At 42.5% G+C, this 25,801-nt stretch overlaps 1 protein-coding gene across 2 annotated transcripts; it reads left to right on the top strand.

The window, feature by feature from the left end:
• The first annotated feature begins 2,984 nt into the window (after nt 1-2,984).
• lov (BTB/POZ domain-containing jim lovell protein) lies at nt 2,985-20,297 on the top strand. Of its 2 annotated transcripts, none has more exons than XM_089469777.1 (5): nt 2,985-3,467; nt 4,891-5,093; nt 8,457-11,078; nt 15,299-15,430; nt 19,339-20,297. In XM_089469777.1, exons 3-5 carry the CDS (start codon nt 8,525-8,527, stop codon nt 20,157-20,159), a joined length of 3,507 nt encoding a protein of 1,168 aa, XP_089325903.1. In that variant the 5' UTR covers nt 2,985-3,467; nt 4,891-5,093; nt 8,457-8,524; the 3' UTR covers nt 20,160-20,297. The 2 variants fall into 2 exon arrangements, with proteins under 2 accessions (XP_089325903.1, XP_017868885.2); XM_018013396.2 differs by having other exon boundaries at nt 2,986-3,467; nt 8,457-11,114.
• The last annotated feature ends 5,504 nt before the right edge of the window (nt 20,298-25,801 follow it).

The following is a 25,801-nucleotide window of genomic DNA, read 5'->3' as shown; positions in this document are numbered from 1 at the left end:
AAAGTATCAACTGGAAAGAGGCTTTAATTTACTTGCCTACCAACATTATCAAATGAAACAAACTTAGTAAATTTTTTAATCAAATACAATATAAAACTTAAAACTAACTGAATGCTAAATGATTTTATAAGGATTTTCGATGGTGTAAACTTTGATTAAATATGAGCTCTTTACTGTTAGATAAATTATAAGCTATAGATTGTATAGATTTCATTGAAATTCCTCACGTATTTTTGACTCAGCAAGGAGACTTGCAGCAATGCGCATAGAAATTCGATTTATTTTAATTTAGCAATAAGACCAAAACCAACTTTAACATAAATCCAATTTATTAAATCCAGCACAACTTTGCCAAAAAGCAAAGAACAAATTTGCCTTATTTTCTCGACAAGAACAAGTTCAGCTCCAGTTCCAGTTTCGGCCCCAAAACAAAAGCTGAACAACAAAATAATAGAGAAAAAAAAAACCAGCCATCAGGCGAGACGCCAACAATGAAAGGTGCGACCCGCCTGCGCCTAGACGAGGGCCGAGGCGCCACACTAATATAATAGGCAGCCTCTGCACCGCCCCACCCGTCCTTCTGCGGCACACTCCCTTTGACCAGCTGGCACCGAAAGAATGGCGCAAAATGAAAATCGAAGAAAAACAATTAAAATTTATGGCGAAAAACGTGAAAAACAAAGCGCTGGCAAACAAATCATAAAATGCAAATGAACCACAAAAGAAGAGAGGCGAAATGAAAATAGGCAAAGTAAAGGCAGAGAAAGCAGTAAGCCGAAAGCAAAGCAAAATACAATTAAAACGTAGAAAATAAGAAGAAAATGCAATAGGTAAATAATGAAATTGGAACGCGAATTCCGCTCCTAATACTAACAGGAATTGAAATATAGAAAGAGATACAGACTCATTGGCTCATAGATCTACAACAGATTTGCTGGCTGATAATTGATATAATATGATCTATGATATATCAGATATAGAAGTGTCAATTTTTTTTAAGCTCAGATTACACAGAGTACGAGTAAGTGTACGTAATACTTATAAAATAATTTATATTTGTAACATATATTTGGCATAAATAGACATTCATATGATTCTAACAACCAACGTTGCTGCCCTTTAAACTTCTATAATAGATTTTTCCACATATTCTCTTCTCTTTCTCTCTCTGCTCACACAGAGCCTTCCGTCGAGGTGCTCAACCACTTTGCCCTCAGCCAATCTGGAAGCCTCTGCTAATCCGCCCATTCACATATGTGGGCGTATGTAACCGCACATGTCCATACCCTATATACTTACATATGTGTGTGTGTGTGTGTGAGTGAGAGAATGCGCCAACAAATCGAAATGTTGCAAAAAGTGCTCATATGTACCGTACACCATACAACACACACACACTCTCGCACACGCATGCTAACCCTCCCCTTGTGTATGTGTATATGTGTGGGTACATACATATGTTTGTCATTTTCCACCGAGTTTTTCTTGTGCTCTTTTTTTGGGCAAAATCGGCGAGGTTAGGGGTTGGTTTTTCCAACCAACGCGTCGTTATATTTTTTTGCGCATTTCTCTTTGGCACACATGCCAGAGCGAGACACACATATGCATATGTATGTGTGTATATGGCTGTAATATGTTGTGTATATGATTTTATTTTACTTTTCTCGCTTTCCTTTCCGCATCTACTTTTTGTGTTTTTTTTTTATTTGTGAAGCGCCGCGTCGCCGCTGACGCTAGCGTCAAGCTGAGCTTATGTAAAACGCAGCTCGCATGTATGGAATACGAGAAATAGATAACATACTAAAAGGCGAGCACATGCGACAGAGATAGCAATAGCAGCAACAGCAGCGGCAGCGACAGCAGCTGGAAGCAGAAACGAAAAGCTTTGGTCATAACAATAACAATAATAGCAACAACAACTACAACAGCGAGCCAAGTGCAAGGCAGCGCTGCCAGCGTCGCAGTCACAGTCACAGTCACCAGCAGTTGAGCAGAAGAGTTGTGTAGCAAAGAGCTTTGCATGTGAGCGCCAGAGCACATACATAGACACACTCACACACACACACACACACACATAGGCAGACAGACAGAGCGCCACGTACGTTACATACATACACTAGCTCTCGCTCACACACATATCGTGTGCCGCACAGTCTCTCTCACTCACTCGCTGGCTCGCTCTCTGGAAAGCAAAAACTCAACTCGCTGGCTTCGCACTTTTCGTTTTCCATAAGCTGCCCAAAAAGGATATGTCGACGCTGGCGTTGGCGTTGACGTTGGCGCTGGCTGCGCAGCTAGCGCCCCTTTTTATGAAAAATGTTACACTCACGCAGCTGGCGCCGGCGTCGCTGCCAACGTGTGACAACTGTGTATGTGTGTGTGTGTGTGTGTGTAAACTCCATGTGAGCCAACGAGGCGACGTCTAACGGGGGTGGGTGAATCGCTTGTTGTTGTTGTTGCTGCTACTGCTGCTGCCTCTGCTGTTGGTGGTGGCTATTACTCTTTACGAGCGTTCAAAGCTCCACATGCCACGTATGTATATATGTATGTATGTGTGTGGGTGCGTCGCTCTTTCGTGTCGCTCTTTTTGTTGGTTTTGTTGGCACACTTCGTGTTGGCTCGGCTGCTGTCTGAGCTTCGGCTGTGCTACGCATGTGTATGCAAATGTATTTCGTATACACGCACACACGTATACATATAATAAATTTTTTTTGGTGTACGTGCCGTGCGAGGACGTCGACTGCTGCTGCTCGTGTTGTTGTTGTGATAAGGCAAAAAATATATTTTATATGACGAAGGAGTAAAAACGCTAGCGTCGCTGCCAGCGCCATCGCCAACGCCATCGCCATCGTCGCCGTTACCGTTACTCGTACATCGAGCTCGTCGCTCGCCTCGTGCTGCGAGCATCCTCATGTGTTTCGCATGCTGTTTGTTGTTTGTGCCTCGCCTGCTCATACGTGTGCGCGCACGTGGGCGGGCGGGAAGGGTGGAGCGTACTGGGAGCGGGGGCGGCAACGGTTGTGAGGGTCGCGTGTGTGTGACGCTGCTGCCGACGTCGCTGTAGCAAACGCTGTTGCCGTCGCTGCCTTTGGCTCGCATATCTGTTTTTTCGGGCCGACATCATTTGAATTAGTCGCTTCGTGACGTTTGAACGGTTCGAAACATACACGCGACCACAGGACACGCGCTCACACTCACACACACTCACGCGCTGGGCGAGGCGTTACCGTTAACCGTTACAAGCTCGGGCCGACGCCAAAAATTACCGTTAACTCTTTTTTGGAGCTAAAGTATGTGATAAAATTCGTGCACTCACATGTGAATGGCAAAAACTCATCCGAAGACACTTCCACGGGACAGTTGTCTATGTGCGCTGTTAGAAGCTGGACGTGTATCGAATGGAAACAAAGAACTTAACGGGATCGAAAAGAGGATTTGAATTTGAATAGATCTCGATACGTTTTCGGGTAACTTTTAGTGACCATTAAATGGTGAACGAATGTCTTAAAAAAATAAAGAAAATATATAAAAATATATATTAAATATATTTTGAAAACTAAAACAAGTTAAAGAGTTCACAAAAGGATTTTGGAAAAAAAAAAATTTATGATAATATTAATAATAAATTTGTAAATAACTTGATTTTATTCCAGTGTTAACAACATAAAAGCACAAATGAATTAATAAATGTAGATGCATTATAAGAAAACTATTTTTAAAAAATATATTAAATAATTGTTAAATATTGTAATAATAACAAAAAAAATTATTCAATAATATTCATTAATATTATTATTATTTACTTCTATGTTTCAAACTAACTTTTGAATATTATTTATTAATAGTATAATATTTTGTTTATCATTATTACTTTTTTTTTTTTTTTTTTTAATTTAATTTTATAATATAATTGAAAGACGTTTAATTAAAAATGGGTCTGCATATAACAAATATTTTCAAATAATAATTTTAATAAAGCAATAACAAAATAGGAATCATAATTGGATTCGTTAATCTCATAAATAGTAAAAATTTTGAAAACCAAAGATGTGTGTTTTGGTTGTCGCGCCTATCATAAAACGCGGATTTTTCAAATGAAACAACAGAGATTCTGTGAAATTTACTAAACAAACTAAAGGATCGAGTGCAACATATACTCACACACACGCACGCACACATACGCACGAACAGTGAGAGTTTTATGAGTGCTGTAAATGGGCCCACAAATTGATCTGTCAGCGTCCATTTAATTGAACAAAATACCTGTGCGGGACCTTTTCCTGTGTTACCTGTTTGTCCGCACACTGTTTATTTACTTGCGTGTTGTTCTCAGTTTGTTTGGCCTGTCAACATACACATACACCCACAGCCACACACACCTGATTATCACCTGCAGTAGTGAGGAAATTTCGCTTCGAGAGAGCTGAAGAGCAGAGCTGAGAGCTCCGCACTGAGAGCTGCGAGCTGATCCTGCCCACTGCAATATATAGCACATACACATGTATACATAAAAGAATGTGTTGCCATTTGAGGGTGCGAAGTGCATGTTGCGTGTAGAGGGTGAGAGATCTGTGGTTGTATGTACTACATACATGTATGTGTGTATATACACCCCGTATCCATATCCATATCCATATCCATGTTCACATGTGCTGCGCATTTATTTGCATTGCTTTGAATCAGTTTGTGGCAAACCCTCGAGGTGAACGCAGTGAAGCCCAGAACGTAGAGCTCTCGTGTGTGCGCGTGTGTGCATGTGTGTGTGCACCTTTTGTTCGCACACCTGAAGAACGTTTATCGAAATAATACAAAAATACAAAAGAAAACACATGTGAAACACAATAATAATAAACGCATATCTAATTTCGACTGCGTTTCTTGTGCTTACAGTTTAAGGAAAGCGAAATGTAATCGACTAACAAAAAAAAAAAAAAAAACTGTGTTAATATAATAGTAGCCACGATCTGCAGCAAGTGGAATGCACATATACACAAATAGAAATATATATATATATAGTAGAAAAGCAGACCTGATCTGATCGAAGAGTGTTAAAGGATATTGCTGGGACGATCAAATAAAGAGGTATTTGAATGGTACGTAAAGAACACAAAAAAAAAAAAAAATGGAAAAAGTTTATTTTGAAATTTAAAAAGATTTTATAAATAACAGACATGTAAATAGAAGGAAAATGTTTTTACTACAATTCAAAATAAAATATATTAAAACTTTGAATTGAAAATCAAAAAATGATCAGGTGTACTCCAGAAGAATATACCCGACTAGATAATAAGCGTATTGTAATCAGCTGTTCAGAGTGGGGATGTATCTATACTTATACATATAGTAGAATCGGTACCATATTCTATGTACTTGTGCTCCATTTACTCTATAAATGTGTATATCGAATTTCGGAATCGTTCCGAGATATTTAAAACATATTAATATTTCATATATATGTTAATTGATCTCATTGTAGCAAATTTAATGGTACGATGATGCTACGATGAACAAAATGAAAAAGATTGAATATTATATCAATATATGAATGCAAATATACAAACATATACATAGACACTCAGATAAATGCGAAAGAGTAGATCAATTTGGCTCTTGATCGGGAATAATAATAAAATACTTCGTGGGCTTAAACACGATTCCGGTTCCGGTGATAGTAACAACGGCAGGGGCATTTTAATAAAATATTTAAAATATTTAAATCTATCTACTGATAAAAAGTTTCAATAATATTTGATGTGTGGTTAAGATTTTGTAAATGAAAAATGTATGCTAACAATTTCGGTTTGTTTTCATTTGAAACATAATCATTTTAGCAAGTGGAATCTTTCGAAACATGATTTGCTATAGACTATCAACTGAAGAATTTGGATTTATTTTTAAAAATTATCATCAACCAAAGGATACCTTCACAAAGCAGAGAAGAACGTTTAATATATAAAAAAAAAAAAAAATAACAATATTTCTTTGGCCAATATCATTATTAAATATTCAAATGATACTATTAAAATATTAATAATAATATTATTAAAATACTTCAAACTACATCATAAATTCATTAAATTATTTTGATCATAGCTTATAGTTCCTTAAAGTGTCCATTCAACAGTACCTTAAAGTATCTTTAAGATTTATTTTGCGTAGCATGCCACTTTGACAAGTCCTCCATTATCTGTCTCAATCTCTACACTTCTCTCTCTCTCTTTCCTACTGCATTGCTTATCTAAAGCCCGTGACCGCCTTAAATCCAATTGCAACTGCTCTACTAGTAAATCTTACTGACTTACTGCGACATTAATTAAAAACTCGAGTAAGACTTCCTCTCTTCTGCCTCATGCACCCACCTCACCTGCACCGCCTGCCAGGTAGCAAGTGGCATTAACTGTTTTCTGAACTGTGTCGCTTTTAGCAACGCTCGAAAGTAAAATACGCGAGTAAATAAATAAAAATGTTGCCTCAGTTGCTGCAGCTGCACCGCAAATGAGTTGCAAGCCGCATGCCACATGCCACATGCCGCATGCCGCATTCCGCATGCCTGCTAATTGCACATTGTTGCATAGAGGCGTGGGTGCCTCGGTGGCTCTCTCCTGGCGGCATGTGTTAATATGCGGTTGCCGCCAGGACTTGCAAGGCGAAGACGCAGTCGCCTGCCAGTCGCAAATGCGGTTGCAGCATCAGCTGGAGCCGCAGCTAACGCCAAATAAAAATGTTTATTTACGCCGGGCAAATGTAAAGTTTTTTAATTTTGCATTCGCTGGCATTGAAGACGTTGCCTGGCTTTGGTTTGGCTTTGGCTTTGGTTTGGGCAGGGACTCCTGCTTGACTAGGTGACGGGATGCGCGTTGTCAGCCAGCTGCCGACTCTTTTTAAAATTCACACACGCAGCATGCAGCGCCCTCTGGCGAGAGTGGGAGATACCAAGGTGTGTGTTTGTGTGTGTAGGTACAGCACGCCAGACAGTTGCTGAATTAATTAGATGCCACGCACTGAGATGCGTGAAAAAAAGCTCAGCAGACAACGCACAGTGGGCAGCACAGCAAATATTTGGGATATAAGTTAATGAGCAAGGATATATTCCACGATAAGTCTAGAAATAGTTTAGTAATGTAAAGATAACAAATACTGGCTAAATTAATTTGGCAAATTTAAATTATAAACTCAAAACATAAAAAACACTCTTTTGATTGAACTTCTTGTATACATATTATATACACTAATTTATTGATAAAATATTTATTACATTATTATAGGATTTGATAAATAATTAAAGATTGGATCTGAAATAATAAATGGCTAGAAATAGTCATAAAATATTATTATTATTAATTATTTTATTTTATTTTATTTTATTTTATTTTATTTTATATTTTTCATAAAAAATCTCCACTGTCTTCGCGCGTATGTATGAGGCTTAGATAAACAAACAAAAAACGCGCTATAGACAGACGGACTGATAGAAAAAGCTGCAGGCAGGCAGGAAGGGGGACGGGCTGGCTGACTGGCTGGCTTGCTGGTATAGGGGCATGGGGTGCGGGACAAGGGGCGAGGCACAGGGGCTAGACGAGTGAGCCATTATCACACATCACACATCTGCATGTGATATCCTCAAGGATATGCGACACGACACGTAGCCGACTCTGATTGCTTCATGTGCGTTTGCACAGTTTCTACTCCTGTTTGTGTTTTTTCTTTTTTTTTTTTTTTTTTTTGTTCGGCTTTTGCATTGTTTTGGCTTTTGTTGTGCTTGGGATTTGCTGAAAATGCTGGGCATTGAGATGAGTGGAGGGTAGGCAAAAAAGATGATATATGCCGCGACTCATTAACATATTATCACAGCACATACACGACATGGCATATGTCATGAGTAACGAGTATTGAATACACTGAGCGAAAACAAGTGCAACTATGACAGGCAACTATATACTCTAAACGACATCGTATAGCAGCTTAAGTGAGTGTTCATAATTATGATAGTAACAGACTAGAAATTATTAAAATTGATTATTTTTGATTAAATATTTATACAAGTTTTGGTAACTCAAAATTAATTCTATGGAACTCATGAATAGAAAAGAAGGAAAATGCATTTTTAATTTAATAAATTATTTCATAATTATTATATTATTTAAAATGTTGCTCATGTCTTCAGTGGGTTGAACAGTTCACGAAAGTACGATATTCATTGCGCAAAATACATATGTGTATATCAAATCTTTGACTTTTATCTATTAGAGACTTAACTCTTAGTAAGAAGTATTTATGATAAACAGTGATTCAGAATAAGGTTTTTATTTTATTACTCTCCCACTACTCTGATTCCTGTGAAGCTTTTCTTTCAGTGTATTATATGTAAATAGATTATGCAAAGCATGCCTAAGCTCTCCTTGTACATTCGCCTCTAACCTATGTTTTTTCTCTGCTTCCTCTTCTTCTCTTTGCAGCTATCTGGTCGTCTAGCAGCAACTGGAAGCTTTGAGGTGAGACAAGTGAGCTAGAACGGAAGCGGGGCATGTTAAAGGACGCAGAGGAGCTGATAAAACGCTGCAAACTGACGTCGCTGCCGCTGGCGCTGCATATGAACGAATACGGCCGCCAGGTGGCGCCAGCGCCACTTGCCGCGCTGCCGCTGCTGGCCAAGCCAACCAACACGACGCCGCCGGGAGTGGCCGTGACGGCTGGGTCGGGAGCAGGAGCAGGAGCAGGAACGGGAACGGGACCCGGAACAGGAGCGAGCACCATCTCTGACCACCATCATCAGCAGCTACACACGCATCATCAGCTGTCCCTGCCGCTGCCTCTGCCTCTGCCTTTATCGCTGCCCATGCCCATGCCGGCGACGTCGACGCACAGCCACGCCCATGCTGCGATGCACACGACGCCACCCACAACACCGCCCACGCCGCCAGCCTTGCCGCTGAACATGAGCCAAGCCGCGAGTGCGACTGCAGCAGCGACAGCAACAGCTGCTGCTGCTATGCCCACAACGACGCACAGTCCACCTGCCACGCCCACAGCGGTGAGCGCCGCCCTGGCAGCCACACAGGATCACTACAGCCTGCGCTGGAACAACCATCAGAATCACATCCTGCGCGCCTTCGATGCCCTGCTGCAGACCAAGACGCTGGTGGACGTGACCCTCGTCTGTGCAGAGACCTCGATACGCGCCCACAAGATGGTCTTGTCCGCCTGCTCGCCCTTCTTCCAGCGCGTCTTCGCGGAGACGCCCTGCAAGCATCCGGTAATAGTCTTGAAGGACTTCCGCGGCTGGGTCGTTCAGGCGATTGTGGACTTTATGTATCGGGGAGAGATCAGTGTGCCCCAACAGCGCTTGCAGACACTCATACAGGCAGGTGAATCGCTTCAGGTGCGCGGCCTGGTCGAGAGCTCTGTGCCAGAGCATACGCCCACGCCGGCCGCCTCGCCTGATGACTTCAATCTGCTGGACGCCTCGCTACTGTCGTCCAGCTACGAAGACGAGTCGCCTTCGATGGTGAGGCCAACGAGTGGCAAGCTAATCATGCCTGGTCGGCTCTTTGGCAGTCCGGCTAGCACTATGGCGGCACTCAGTCTGCGTCGCAAGCGGGAGCAGGAGTGCGAACGGGAGCCTGAGAGCGATCAGGAATTGGGCGGCAGTTCGCCCATGCCGCGTCGCAAGCAGGCGCGTCCACGTCGACGATCCGGCGATGTGCCGCATGACTTTGCGCTCAGCAAACCGGAGACGTCGGAGTCGGCGCTGCAAACTGTGATCAAACACGAGCTGCGGGAGGAACAGGATCAGGATCAGGACCAGGACCTAGACCGGGAGCAAAACGACAAGCATTCCACAACGGATGACGTAATTCCCATGGATCAGGATGAGCAGCAGACAGACGCTCCTCCTGCTGAGCCTGAGCAACAGCAGCAGCAGCATCAGCAGCAGCAGAAGGATAACCTTGAGCCAGAGCAAGAGCAGGCGATGCCACTCATCACGTCCAATCAGCAGGCTGAGCCTGAGCTAGAGGAGGAAGAGGATGAAGATCGAGAACAGGAGCAGGATCAAGAGCAGGAAGAGGCTGAGAACGAGCGGGAGCCCGATCACGATCACGATCATGATCGGGAGCATGATCACGATCATGAACACGATCCGGACGAGGATGAGGACGAACAGGACATCGAAGAGCTTATACACACGACCAACGAACTGCGCAGGCAGGCGGCTGTGGCCGCGGCTAACGCAGCAGCAATGTCACCTTGTCCCAGCGATGGGCCGGAGGATTTGTGCACCACCAAGAAGGACAAGGACACTAGCAACTGCCACTCCTCCGACAATGAGAGCAACACGAACAACAACAACAGCAGCAGCAACAACAACAACAGCAGTAAACTGCAAGACAACAATCAGCGCATCATGTTATCCTTAAAGGACATCAGACAGCTCAATGCCAAACCCAGCGCCAGCTCCACGCCCAGCCACACGCCCAACAGCTGTACGCCCGGCAACAACGGGCTGTTGCCCTTCCCCCCACCCGGCATGCGACCACCCGGCCTGCCCGACAGCCCGCCCTGCCACATGGATGCACTGGAGGCACAGATGCATGCGGCAGCCGCTGCCGCCGTTGCCGCTGCAGGCGCCGCTGGCGAGAATCCGTTCCATCACATGGAGCATCAAATGGAAATGTCGCTGGCCGCGGCAGCAGCAGCGGCAGCCATGCATCAGCGCGAGGGGCGTGATCCGCGCGAGACGCGCGAGCAGGCGCTGCAGCGCGAGCACAATGCATTCGCCAACAATCTGCTGGGACCGATGGGTTTGCCGCCCTTCGGGTCGCACAATGGTGGAACGGGGCCGGGCCAGGCGCCGCACGAGCGGCTTGAGGAGAGTATGAATCGGCTGAGCAAGGAGTTCGGCAAGGAGTTTGGCAAGGAGTTTGGCAAGGACTTCGGCAAAGACTTTGGCAAGGATTTTGGCAAGGACTTCGGCAAAGACTTCTGCAAAGAATTCGCTCCCACCTCACCGATGAGCCTGCCCGGCCACTATAATCCGCAGGATGGACAGCCGCATCCGCCGTCGCCGCTGCCCTTTCCCGGTATGTCCTCGGCGTTGACGCTAACGCCGCCCCATAGTAAGTAGCCACCATTCATTTATCGCTTCACGCGAGGTCACTGGGTTAGACCCAGCTTCATTCTGCAGCTCCTTCGCATCCTGTTGCTGGCTAAACACATTTTGTCTTACCATGAGCGGAAGTCCTAATAAACGCGGGTGCCTTTAGTCTCTGCTTGGAATCCTTATTGGTGTCTTTATTTTCATTCCCCATTCTCAGTCCTTGCAGCTTCTAGTCCTTACAGACAGCTCCTACTCTATCTGTCTCCGTTTTCCTTTACACTTCTCTCTCTCTCCCTCTCTCTCTCTCTCTCTCTCTCTCTCTCTCTCTCTCTCCATCTGCCCCTATCTCCCTGTCACTCTCGAGGACTTCTTGCCACTGTGACTTCTTCTCGCACGTACGCACCAGTAACTTGGCATTTAATAAGCTGCCATGCCCTTTGACTGCCTTCGCTGTCTTGCAGCATGCAACATGTGGCCACTGTCACCATATCCGCTCCTCCTTTACTCTCTGTCTGCCAGCAGCAACATCAAAGCGGCTCCGATTGCATAAGCATCCTTTGCTCAACTCATGCGCTCGTTGCCAGGACCAAAGCTGTCGCAAAGCCCTTAAACGCATTAGGTTGGCCTTCCGTGTGGGTATTCACACTCTCGCGCAGCTCTTTACGTATTTTTCCTCTGTTATTTTATATGCTTATGGATATTTTTTTTTTTGTTTATGTACTCCGGCGCAACAAGTTGGCAGGAGCGCTTGAAGGTGGTTTCTATTATATGTATGTAGGTATAAACTGACACATGGGTGACCTGAAAAGAAAAGTACAGTGCAGACATTTGAGGAGGATTTATCCTTAGCAGATCTTCCTCTCATATCTCCTATCTATATCATTTCAATTGTCCGTTTAATCAGATCTTTCCTCCATACTTCACTTCAACTATTAGGAATAGATGAATCTAGTTCATGTACTACCCATAACATTCTTAAGCCCACATAACCATCAAAACTTCACATTCTTGCTTTTCCCATTTAGCTTGCCTTACGCCCTTCTATGCGCTGCTCATGTTAAATTTTTCCACATTTTACTCCTGCAATTCGCAATTTAAAAGCTATTTTCCCTCGCCCATGTCACGAACGCTTGCGATGGCTTTTTAACCTATTGCCTAGTTCGCTTTACCTCCTACCCCCTTTGCAACCCCTTTCGGTTCATTCCTAATTAAGTCATAAACCATTTTTGCCCGTTGACAGCTCATAAAAATATTGAAATGAACTGAAAAACTAAAATACGACGAGAGCCGCAAGTGCAGCTCTAATAATTTGACAGTTTAGTTATTGCGCCCCTCTGGCCTGCTGGCGCCTCTGTGTGGCGTTGTATAGACCCAACAAATTTTCCTGAGCATAGGTGGAGTTGTCGGTCGAGGGGAGGTGGTGGAAGTGGTCTCTGTTCCTTGTCGCTGCATTTGCGGTCGTTGCAAACTCGCAAGTTGGAGTTGCAGTCGAAATAAATTCAATTGCGGTTTATATATGATTTTCTTTCCATATATATGTACATATATATGTATATATTTATGTCACCCGAGACAGAGGCAGCGACAGAGGCGGAGGAGCACAAGGGGCGTGAGAAGCGGACTCAATGTTGCGTGCAGGTCGCTTTGAATTTATGTTGTGTCTTGGCAACATGTGAAGCAGGCGAAACAACATGTGTGATAGTGTGTGTGTGTGTGGGTGGGTGTGTGTGCGATTATGTGTGTGTGTTTTTTCTTAGTCGCGAGTTCAAACTGTCGGCAGACGTTTAGTGAAATGACTTTTAAGTTGCCCAAACAGACAGACACACACAGACAACTGCCACGCCCACACTCTCTTACACACAGAGTGTGTTGTGTTTAAAGTATGCCACACGGTGCTGCAGCGACGTTTAAACCTTTTGGCAAACAACTTTGGCAGCATAAATAAAAAATACAGAGTCCTGTGTGCTGTGCAGAGACCTAACTGAGCTCTGATTCCTTAGACTTCTGATAGTCCTTCATACCCTGCCTGCTTCCCTCTCTCTCTCTCTTTCTCCCTCACTCTTCAAGTCGCTTCCCTTTTCGTATAAAACTTTGCATATAAGTCGCGCGATATTCATATTAATAATATCCGTTTGGGGAGTCCAGCCCCCTTGGCCAACTCAAACCCGTTTCTCTGACGGGCGCGACGCGCACACAGGATATAAAATAAATTAAGGCACAAAAATATGAAAAATTGTACGAAAATGCCGAGTCGCAGGAAGCGCAATACCTTTTAATGCGACAAAAATTTCAACCAACATATCAGAGCAATGTTGGCCATGGGGCTTGGGGCGGAGAATGGGGCTGGCGAGGGGCTTACAAGCAGCTCGCTAACTACTGCATAAACAGGCTGCAGGCAATGAATGCCAGCCAAGGATACAAGCAAGAAGCCGCGACTTGGCAAAGAAATGCAAAAGGAAGCATATACTCTATCTTAGCTTGGGAATCTACTTGTATGTGATGTCGGCTGAAAGCAATGCGAAGTTGAACATGAGACGATCGTAGGGCTTAGGAAGTCGTAAGCATCGAAAGGAAGTTGAATGTGATCAAATATAACAAAATAAGTCAAGAAATTCGTATATGATGATGGTAAAGATCGCAAGGATCGAAAGGAAGGGGTATGTCATTAGAGATAAATATCATTAGGAAATTTTGTTTGATACGAACAAAAGGTACCACCTTTTGATCGAAGAAAAGTAAAATTATGAGGGAGATATTTTTCGAACAAGAACTGAAATCTATACGAAACACTTTGATGATTAATTAAATATAACCAAAATATTGAATTTTTTAAAGATTTACCCAAAGCTTATATAGATATTGTTATATTGCTAGATTTGTTTTAGTCGATACTATTTCCTTCTTTTAAAGGAATGCCTTGCTAAGCATTGCCCAAGAGCTTTTGATCAAAATTGTTTCATTCAAGATGCTTCATCTCTCTCACTCTCTGTCCCTTCTCCAAATGTCGCATAGTAATTCATATAGTCACCATTGCGCGGTTTTGTTTACACTACACTCACTCTCTGGCCAAACAGAAGCGTTGCAGACAGCCGCAGAAAAAGATTTGCCGTATGAAGAATGTGATTTATTTTTTGTGCCAGCAAACGGCATTTCGGCGTGAAAATCATTGAACTAATAGCATGTGACATGGGAGTGTCTTTGTGTGGGTATATGCGTTGTGTGTGAGTGTGTGTAGACAACTCAATGGCTGTCTTGTTCTAGAACCCTTGAGAATAAACGTGAAAAGAAATCCGCACTAATTTCGCCAAGGCAGACTTGCTTTGATTTCGAATATAGAGTTCCAGAGAGAGAGAGAGAGGGAAAGCGAAAGACAGAGAGACAGAGGGTGAGCCAGAGGAAGGCAAAATAGAAACGCATATTACGTATACGCAGCGTGTTGTTATGTCTTGAATACTTGAGTTGCAGAGCGCGTCGCAAACAATGCGCGCTCGTTATTTGTGTCATTATGCAGCAGATACAAACGTCTTAAGATATAGATACAAATACTCACATTTATTCATGTGTGTGTGTGTGTGGATGTGTGTGTGTGCCTGAGGGTGTGTGTTGTGTCTTAGCTTCGCATTCGCGTACTTATGAAATCATTGAGTAGAATGTCAGTGTTATGCGTTATGCCTTATGCGTTATGCGGTATGCGTTATGCCTGACATACACTGGGGCTGCTCTGCTCAGGCTGCTTCTCCCTGCGCATCCTGTGGCTTCCTTTTCAGCGTCTTCGCAGATCCTTCGGCTCGTCGTGGATGCCTCATCAGCGCTTCAATTGTTTCACTCATGTGTAGAAGTGCACTCGTAGCGCAAATTATTAATAGAATAATGACGTTCCATTGTTTACATTGTCGACATCCACTTCTACAGCCAGTTGCACTCGATTGCCATAGTCATTGGGGTTCTGTCTCGGAAGTTCGCGTTCGCCTTCGCCTTCGCCTTCACTCTGCTTCCCATTGTTAGTTTGGCCATTCAGTGAGCTGGAAAATGAATCGCTTATGGAAACATTCGCAATTGCAGTCAGTTTTAAATAAAGCCAACTTATAAATAGCCAGGTATAAAATAGTTGAACGAGTATTACAGCTGATTAGCCAACGGCATAAGTTTAATATCTTCGATAATTTTCATCTAATTTAATTTTTGTTTCTCTTCTTCTTGCAGTGTTTGGCCTGGACTCGCCGCTTGGCCTATTTCCGCCCGGCATCGATCCTGGCAAGCTCTACAACCCGCTAATGGAAATGAGTGATCCACGCGATATGCCCGGCGGTCCTCCGCCGTTTCTCAAAAAGAAAAGTGAGTAGTCATCGAAAAGCCCGTCACCTTTAGCTCCGACTACGTGAAAAACAAACAGCTAATTAACCTCGGAACGTTAACTTCGAACCCAATAAAAACAAAATCAGACACACAGAAAGCGTACTGCGCGAGAAAGGTTGAAAATCCATTCAACATGATTGCCATGTCGATCACTTTGCAATCGTTGCTGCCGAAGTCTCCCTTTACCTAATGCCGTTTCGTGCCTTACTTCACACCTGACTGATTGATCTCGCTGCTGAGCGCAGTCAAGAAAAAAGTTGCTGCACTTTTGATCACGTCGCTGGCTTGGGCAATCACCAGAAATCGCTTCAGTAGGTGTCTGGTCTTTAGCCCTAGATCGTTGATCAGTAAATACCAGAGAACATACAGTTGCAAAAAAATTATAATGGATCAGTTTTGTTGAAATGAATTATATTACAGACTATTACCTGAAAATGGATATTGCTGTGATCTTGAATGCCTTAAAGCTTACTCTTACTCTGGGGTCTTAGACTGTTGAATAGAGAAGGTTGATATGCTCGCTCATTGTCAGCTGTTATCGAATGTTCAGAATTTCTAGTCACATCTGATCAATGCTTATGGCTTACAACGTCTTTATCAACCACGATCAATCAATGCTCGAGGAGTTAGTCTCAGATATAGATCTTCACCAATATAGTAAAAAAAGAAAACATTCTCTGCCGTTTTTACACTTCCGTAAATGATTTTTTACATATATCAATATTCGCAGCAAAAACTTAACTGATCAGTGATCACTGCTCGCAGTTCTTCCCCTTTTGCCACACTCACAGACACAAGAAAAACAAAACGCTCTGAATTCAATGCGTGCTCATTTCCTTTCAACATTCTATCTGCCGCGTTGCCCCCTCTTCGATCAGTTAAGACGCGATCACTCGTGCGATCATGTGAGGCGGCAAATTTGTTTTTGTGGTTTTCCTGTGTAGCTCCACTGGCCTGGCCTGCACTGTAGCTGGGTTTGTTTGTTTCTTGACTGGATCAACATGTGCACCTATGCATATCGTAAACGTCGTGTTTTGTTTTTTTTTTTTTTTTCCTCAACTCTTGATTGACAAATAGTCAGCTCCATAAACGCAGGCGTTTATTTTGATTTCTTTATTTGAAATGCAAGTGAAACCTCAGAAAGTTAATGAATTTTTTCATGTAACTGTAAGTGTGCATGTGTTTATGTGTGGGGAAATAATATTTCTATAATATGTACAAAATGTGGTTCAGAAATCAATTATCTATCTCTCTTGATTGTCATGTGATTGACAAACGAGGGAGCTGGAGGGGGCGAAGCGGCCCGATGATTGTTGGCTTACGGCTTGAGCCGAGCATGTGAGCTGCAAGTTTTGACAGCTAATTTGACAGCTGGACTGGCGTTGATGGCTTAAGTGCTTGGCTAGCGCTTTTCATGAATGAGAGATAGAGCTAAGATCTTAACTGATTTCGTGAATGATCTCTTAAATATTTCAGGCGCCACAGTGAGCTGCCGAGTGAAATGAAGAGAAGTTTGGAGGGGTCACTATGTAAACCTAAAGTTGTTGCTATCGAATAGCTAACTAGGCTTATAGCTAATATCTCAATTTGGAGTGTTTTGTGTAATAGGCTCGATTCACATTTCATGAGAGTTTATATCTCTATTTCTTACTATGAATGTTAATGGTAATTTATGTTCTACACCCCTTATCAATAAACACCCGATCTGTATCTGTTATTGGTATTGTTTAGCTTCGTATACAATTCAAAATTTGCAATCTTTTTTCTAGTACTTCATCAAAAAGCAAAATCTTTTGAGCTTATGTTGGTTTGACTTTGGTTCATTACAGGTTCTGCTGCTGCCCACAATTATGTATAATTTTCATAAACAAATCTCTTACATGCATGGGAGTAATCTGGCCGTGTGCTGAAATCTGATCGACGATCTTTCCACTTCGTTTCGTACACACTTTCAGCTCGGATCACATTTAATTGCTTAATTTTGTGATCAATAGCCACAGTTACAGAAAGTCGTGATCAGATGCTTGGCATGCCAAAAGCGAAATGCCACAACAAAGTTCGTATCTGAGCTGATCTTTGGTGTGCTCATCGCACATACACACACACACAGGTAGAGTGGGAGAGGGAGGCAGACAATGAGGGACTCCTACTCATCCCGACCATGACAATCGCTGCTTAAATTGCGAACAATGTGAAACAGTAAATAAAACTGTGCTAAAAAGCGCAAATCTGGCGTATAGCACGATATTCTTTATTGCGAATCGGGCAAACGGGTTTTCCCTACGTTTCTTCCTTTGGCCAACATTGATAAGAATCAAGCACTTGGCTCGAACGGGCCTCCGGGCGGCAGGGCAACTAACATATTTCTAGGGCCTCTGCTTTGCTTTGCTTTGCTTTGCTTAGCTTTGCTTTCATTGTCTTCGTGTGGGTGTGATTAACTGATTTGTTCACATTCATTTGTTCATTTTCTGATTGTTTTCTCTCCTTCTGTCTCTCTGTCTCCCTGTTTCCCTTTCCATCTTTCTCTCTGCCCGCCTGTCTCGCGCTCTAGTCAGTTGTTTATGTCTGAAAACGTGATTTGCGATTTGTAACAAATTCAAATTTCATTTGGCTAGCAGAGAGGACGTCTCGGGGCAGCGCTGCCTGCCTTATTAGAAGCCAACAACAGCTCGAAGAGCCACAACAATTGCATCGGGGTTCTGCCAGCTTGTTCTTGTTGCAGTTCATTGGAAAAAAGGTCTGACCTATCATTTGAACCCAAGCAAAAAACGAAAAGAGAAAAACAAATAACAGCTGCATTACATAAGAACTTCGAACTAATAACGAGGCTCCGCATACCCGAGCCTACATAATAAGCAGAGCTACTCGCGAGGCCATCTTTATAGTTCAGCTTCACTTCTCCTCAAGCTCGCAGTCATCAAATGCTCTCATATCAGCTCTTGAGTCCACTTTGGTTTTCACTTTGCCAAAATCTAGCTATCGGCACTATCAGCCAGGCCAAAGAGCTAAAGGAAAGCTGCAATAAACTGTAAGTTATCGCAGCCAGCAAATTTTGGCTACATATAAGTGCGCAGCGATTCGACATGGCTTCAAACTGCAGCCCCAGCTTCAGCTTCAGCCTCAACTCTAGGCTCGATGTTGTCTCCAAGTCGCAGTTGTTGTAGATCGGACCAGCTGAACCTGTGGCAGCAACTCTCTCGTTGTGGGGCAGGTCGATATCGGTGGATCTAAATTGAGTTTTGGCGGCGCATGTGACGAGGCTGCATGCTCGTAATTTGCATATGGAAGGTCGGGCGAGGCACTGGCTCCAGCGCAGGCTGCGGGTATGGGAACCACCACAGCGTTCGCTTTTCTGTAGGTGCCACATGCAACAGCAACAACAGCGAGAGAGTGCCAGGCTAGCAGTCATGCTATGCGCCTACTTATTTTTCTATAGAGGGGGAGTCAATTGCGGGGCAGGTGCTGAGAGGGATCCTAAACATGATCTATTGGTCATAGGGGAACCTACCTGACGCCTTTATCCTTGAATAAGTCTAATTATTAATCGATACTTATCGATTTAAGATCAGTATTGTCGCAATCATAAATAAATACGTTCATGAATCTTAAACTGAATTGAGATATTCTCCGCTCCTATATACCCCTGTAGTGCACTACGCAAGTCTACAGGGTATCGGAACAGCAACAGGGTGTGTATGAGCTGTAGGCAACTGCAGACAATGGGCGAATCTTTCAACAAAATTGTCTAGGCCGCATATGGGGCACGTAGATTGAAACATTAGGAGATGGTCGCCGGCAGATAACCCGACCAAGACCCAAGACTACAGTAGAGCTTCGCATGCAAGTACTAATCAATCTCTCCCTCTCTCTCCCACTCTCTATTGCAGTGCCACGCCCCAAAGGACAGCACTCGGCGCCACGCGGCGGGCCGCCACGTTCGTGGACCAACACGGAGCTGACGGAGGCACTGCAGCACGTGTGGAACAAGAAGATGACCACGTCTCAGGCGTCGCGCATCTTTGGCATTCCCTACAACTCGCTGCTGATGTACGTGCGGGGCAAGTACGGCAAGAGCTTGAAGCTGGAGCAGCTGCGCAAGGACTGCATCAGCGGACCGCCCATCGAGATGCTGCAGATGGGCATCAGCGGCGGTGGCAGTGGCGGCTCCAAGAGCGAGAAAAAGGAGCGCAAGGAAAAGGACAAGGAGAAGAACGCCCATGCCAACTCGAGCGGCAACAACAGCAACGCCAATGGCAGCGGCAATAGCAGTGGCTCCGGTGGTGGCCCACCACCCATGCCACATCCCAGCGAACTGGGCGGCCTGGGTCCGCTCGACTTGGAGCTGGGCCTGCCGCTGGGTCCGCCCACTGGGCCCCGCAGCGGCAGCTCAGAGCCGGATCTGCTGGGCGGCCCCAACGCGCTGTTCAACCCGTTTAATCCGCAAGGCTTCTACCCGGACTTTTCCGGTGGCTTCCCCGGCCTTCCGCTCAGCATGCTCAACCTGCTGCCGCCGGCGGAGCGGCATCATGCGGCCGTGGCCATGCACAATCTGGGCGTCAGCATGGACGAGGACTGCAAGTCGGTGGGCTCCAAGCAATCCTCCTCGCTGGACGATGACTTCGCCATGGCTGCGGCCGCTGCTGCCATGGAGCAGCGGCGACATGGCGAGGCGACGCTGGCGCAGGCGAATGGGGCGGCGCAGGATTGAAATATGTGGCGGGATTGGGCTGCCAACCCAATGTTCTTCCCGCCCTACGAGCTGGACGCCGCTGCACCCACCACCCACTCGCCTCCTGCCCCGCCCCCGCCGCACGCACCGCCGCCGCACGGCTGTCGCGACTTCAACTTCAATCCGAGCATCTTCATGGCGCGGCGCAAGCTGAAGCGCTACAGGTCTAAGCGAGTGCCGCTGCACGGGCCAGGAGGAGGAGGAGGAGGCGGAGGAGCCGGAGCAGGAGCGGGAGTAGGTGGAGCAGCTGGAGCTGGAGGCCTGCCACCGCCACACCCCGCCGCGCTGCCGCCCCCACTGCGCACCTGAAGAGGGAGAGAGGGGTCCAACTGTGAAAATGGCATGCAATATGTTCGAATGAATTCAATTAATTAAGAGTCTAATTTAGAACTTCGATTCGACAATATTTAATTTACAATTAAGCATATACTTTATACGACGATAATTATACGGTTTTTGATTTTGTATATTTTGCTGGTGCTTTTAGTTCCTATTCCCACTTATAATTTCGTGTGCTTTAGTTTGGTTTAATTACTATTAATTATTGTTAATTTTAAGCTAAGTAACTGAATATGACAAAGCTTACAAAGCATTTGAGGCAATACATTGAGCACTTAACCTAATTTAATCACCATTAATTATTATTAATTCATTTTATTATGATTGTACGTATGTAAGTAAGAATATAATCAAAAGGAAATTTGTGGCTAGCTATACTGTTAAGGGAAAAATCTGTAAATACGAAAGCAAATCTAACCAAAACCAATCAGCATTAGGGGCATTCCGCGTATGAGAAAATAAAATAATTCGAAAACAGACAGAATGAAAATTTACAAATAAAATAATTATAATAATAATATTGATCTACGCATATTTATATATATATATATATATATATATATATATATATATATATATATATATATATATATATATATATATAAATATATATATATATATATATATATATATATATATATATATATTTATGACGACGATGACTGTACCAAAATTTTTAATGTTATTCTATGAACCAGCGGCAATTATTTAGTTATATAGTCTAAGCGTAATCCCCTAGGCAATTTGTAACTGTATAAATCGTATATCCAAATCGAGATTCATTAATGCATATACGAGTAGTTGTATCACATATATACACACACACACATACATATATACATATATTTATAGAGTTCGCTGTGTAAGTGTAGTGCAAACTTAACGGTAAACTTAATGTAACGGGGAATGCCCTGCAATTTATTCAGTTTTTTTGTAATTGAATTTGTATATGAACCAAGCGACGATGCTCGCATTGGCAAGTGACTCATTTATCCGCGCATAGTTTTTAATAAATTATAAGCTCAACAAATATTTTAATTATGATTACAAACACAAGAAGAAATGAAATACAGAATAACAAAATATTGACTAAGTTATGCATATAATTAGTAAAGGTTATTAAATAAAAAGTTAAATGAGATTAATCATTAAATAGTGATTGCCAGTCTTGTTATTTAAAGTGAAATTTGAAATTTCGCATAGTTATACAAAATTAAGTTTTATTTATATTCAAAAGTGTATTTGAATGTGTACTAACATATTTTGTTATCGTTTGGCTCGATAAGCTGTGGCGGCAGGCGATATGCGAGCTACGACGGTTTGTGTCTTGCATATGCGGGTGAGTTACTCTGCTAAATCATGAGTCATTTCGTTTAACTGGTGACTTGTAATAACGCCAGTGTTTTTTCGTTTATTCAATTGTACACATCTAAGGGATTGTAATGAAATATTTTAAACACGGCCTTGTACTAAGTGAATTAAAGCATTCAAATATTAATTACTAATTTAGGAAAGATATGCGGATTTTCGCTATGCACAGTGCAGGCAACACTTTTTGGTGGTGTGGAACTTTGATAAATTCGTAGCCTTCGTTAAGCATAGAGTAAGTACTGTGTATCAGTGCGCGGTTCGTTAAAATGTCGTTTGTGAACTGACTAATTAACGTTAAGCATGTTTTTCGTTAAGACTGGTATTTTTTAGCGTGTACACCAACCGTGCTGTAGCAACTATCTTTTTGTCAAGTAACCATGAGTTAAGTTTTGCGGATCGATTTGAAATTCAAAAAGATTTTAAACAGCAAATCAATTTAAATAACAAAAAAGGTGTAAAATTATTTATTGGACACACTCATTGATGAAAGCTGATAATAAAAATAGATTTAAAATTATAATAGCAGCAACTGAAATATCTAGAAGTCTATTGCATGGCATTAAGAGTTTCAACCTGGCAATTGTCGATTGTATTCGTTCCTTAAAGGTTTAAGCGATTCTTTGTTGTAGCAGTTATAACTCACTATACATTGCCATGCATTGCACTTGCCAAATTGTGGAAGGGGTGTCAGCCCAGTGAGTGTGGGGAGCAGTTGAAACGGATTTGACCTGTGCCGTATCGACCTCTGCTGCACACGTTAAAAATGAACAACAAAAGGGCAGCTCGACTGGCTGAACCATTCATATGGGATATGCACATAACTGCATTTGTATTTGCATAGCTCCCTCGCTCTCCCTCCTTCTCTCCTCTGCCTTTCTTTCCGCCCCTCTCTAACCGGCCTTCAATTGCATCTGGTTTGGCCAAACGACAGCAAAATTCATGCTGGTCGCTGCAGATGCCGCAAACATATCTGCATCTGTATGGCCAAGAGTTTATCTGGTTGCTGTGGTTGTCCGCTGCCTGTTGCCAGTTGTCAGTTGCCGCAGGTGCAGATACAGGCCTCCATCTCTGACTCCGATTCCCATTCCCAGTAGTAGTCAAATTTCATCAAACATTTGCTTAATTTGTATTGCATGTGATTTCTCCTGCCACGCTTCGACATGCCGACAGATGGACCGCTAGACAGAGCGACGCACGGCCAGGCGTCAGTCTGTCCGATTCTCTGCTGGCCGCATCATCATCAGCACGGGCATCAGGATCATTGGCTACCTCTTGCCAGGGTGTCAGTCATGGCCAGTTGCCTGGCCTTTGCCTTTGTTTCTCGTCGTCGTCGTCGGCTGCCTGTCGCTGCGCACACCCTGTGCGTACATCTCTGATAGAGGGTAGTATATAGTACTTGTCTCTATGTGAGGAGATGGAATATTTTAAATTTATATTTTAAGTGGACTCTTTATGGGTCTAACTTGAGTTTGAGATCAATTATTTTATAATACCCTGAACCCATTGAAAATGGGAAATCAGGGTATAATGGTTTTGTGAAATATAACAGGCAGAAGGAATCATCGCAGACCCCATAAAGTATATATATTCTTAATCAGGACGACGAGCTGAGTCGATATAGCCCTGTCCGTCCGTCCGTCCGTCCGTCCGTATGAGCAACAGGATCTCAGAAGATATAAGAGCTAGAGAGCTGAAATTTGGCATGCATACTCGTGTATACCATAGGCAGTACAAGTTTATCATATTTTTTCGATAACTCATCCGATAACTTTTTTATCGAGAATAATCGAAAAATTGACATTGTTTTTTCAGCCTAATTTGAACACTTTCAGACCTGGAGACTTCAAATTTGCGTTGTATATAAAGTTAATGGATTCAAAAATTTTGTATATAAATAAGTGTTGTGTATAAAATAAGTCCAGAATGATTAGAATATCAGCTTGGAGGGTTCAGGGTATTTCTTAGTCGAGCAGTCTCGAATGGAGCCTTCTTACTTGTTATTTTTAAATTGAGCATTCGTATAATCTAATTATGAATAGAACTCATAGATACTTATAGGCTATATATGAAATGTTTTGGTTTACCTAATAGCCACCATTCTCTTGAATGAAATGGATTTTAAGACAAATAAAAATATTATATTGAAAATTTGTTTTAATCCCTAATAGATAATTTTCAAGTCTTTAAAATTAAAGTAATATAATTAATTAAGTAAACACGTTGAATGAAATGAAAACTTTTTTAACTATCTACTCCTTTAAATAGCCATCAATAATTAATGTTTTCTCAATATTCGCAAATTATAAGTGCTTTCAATAAAAAATATTTGTAGGGGCAAATAATCATCAATTATTGATGACCTAACCTTCTTGCTACCAACTCCAGGGTATTTGCCAGTCAGTCATTCTCAGGGTGCACAACATCTGCACGCCACAGTTTGGCTATGGAATGCTCTACCTACCGCTCGGCGCTATTCTATGCATACTTTTGACTCAGCTGTGGGCATTGAACCCGCCGCGCAGCCAGTCAACGGCTCATTAACTCAAACGCCGTATCATATCAGCTGCATATTTGCAGTTGCATTCTCATTTGCATTAGCATATATATTATACTAGATACTCGTGCTGCGGCATTTGTTGCTTCTCTCTGATTTTCGGCTGAAAATATAGACAATACTTTATGATTGAGACTTTCGTCTGGCAATTGCGTCACGCCGTGCTCTTTCGCAGATTCATTCGGCTTCAGAGTTTGATGATGTGTGCTGCTCGCTGCTCGCTCTTGCCCTAGGGACAGTATTTGCTTATATGTACCTATATATTATCTTATGAATGCATATATAAAATTAGCTTAGCCCTGAATGCATAAAATAACAGATGATGAGCTAAAAGGCGAGATATAGATATCTCTTATCAGACTTTGTAGTTATAGCATACAAATTTATATATAGAAAAACTGTTCGCCTTCATGACTATGACAAAAGAGAGCATATCTATTTTACTAAATTTTTTAGAAGATACAACTATTTTTAAAATTGTATATTTTTGAAATTATGCACTTAATAAAATTTATATTATACTTTTTTATAGTCAAATAATAAAATATATTATAATTTTAGAATAATAAATCGGAATATACGTTGCAGTACATATTATTATTATAATTTTAATTTATTTTACTTTCAAATATTGATGGTTTGATTTTAGCTAAATCTTTACATCTGTTTATAAACTCATTCATTCTTTTGTTTTACTGGTTTCTTTTTCTATGTAAGCTCTCACTTAAGAAATTTTAAATTATTTACAAACTTTTTTTTTTGCAAATAGAATTTTCCCCTGGCAGACTCTGTTACATTTTTATTTTATATATTTTTTATGATTTATATTTACATCTATTTAGTAACTTACTTAATACTTTTTCAGCTGTTTATCTATATTTTAAATGCTCTAATTGTCTTCGTTATTAATTTATATGTTATTCAAGAAAAACATGAACAAGTTTTCTTTGAAAATAGAATTTCCGCTCTGGCTAACGCTTGGCCCTTGACCGCTATTTTGATTTAGCTTTGAAAATTTGTTGATGTTCGAGTGCATTGTAATTAAGAGGGCTCTATCAACGGAAATTAATTGAATTGTAGATTATTCTCGGTGAAAACCTGTGAAATGCATTTCACAGCAGAGATTATCTGCTGCATGCAAATAGGGCTTTGGTCTGATTAGGCCTTAGCTGCTGACCTACTGGCAAGCAACTAGCTCACGTATCGATATGCATAAATTAATATCCAATCAGTGCGAGACATAAACGCACACACTCAGACAGCCACACAGATGTTTGCACAGGTGTCTTGCATTGATCGATAGGTGGGTGCAAGTGGTGGCTGCCTCCACTTAGCAGGCTATATTATTAATTAGTTG

Source organism: Drosophila arizonae, chromosome 5 (genome assembly GCF_054131065.1).
Source record: "Drosophila arizonae isolate 15081-1271.41 chromosome 5, UAZ_ARI_1.0, whole genome shotgun sequence".
Classification (NCBI taxonomy): domain Eukaryota; kingdom Metazoa; phylum Arthropoda; class Insecta; order Diptera; family Drosophilidae; genus Drosophila; species Drosophila arizonae.
Note: the sequence above shows the minus strand (reverse complement) of the source record. Positions and strands in the feature narration are given on the sequence as shown.

What these genes read in the sequence shown, in the direction of transcription:
- lov (XM_018013396.2), top strand. Translation starts at nt 8,525, where the DNA reads ATGTTAAAGGACGCAGAGGAGCTGATAAAACGCTGCAAACTGACGTCG. An exon ending in GACGCTAACGCCGCCCCATA is followed by an intron (nt 11,115 to 15,298) that starts GTAAGTAGCCAC and finishes TTCTTCTTGCAG; the next exon opens with TGTTTGGCCTGGACTCGCCG. An exon ending in GCCGTTTCTCAAAAAGAAAA is followed by an intron (nt 15,431 to 19,338) that starts GTGAGTAGTCAT and finishes TCTCTATTGCAG; the next exon opens with TGCCACGCCCCAAAGGACAG.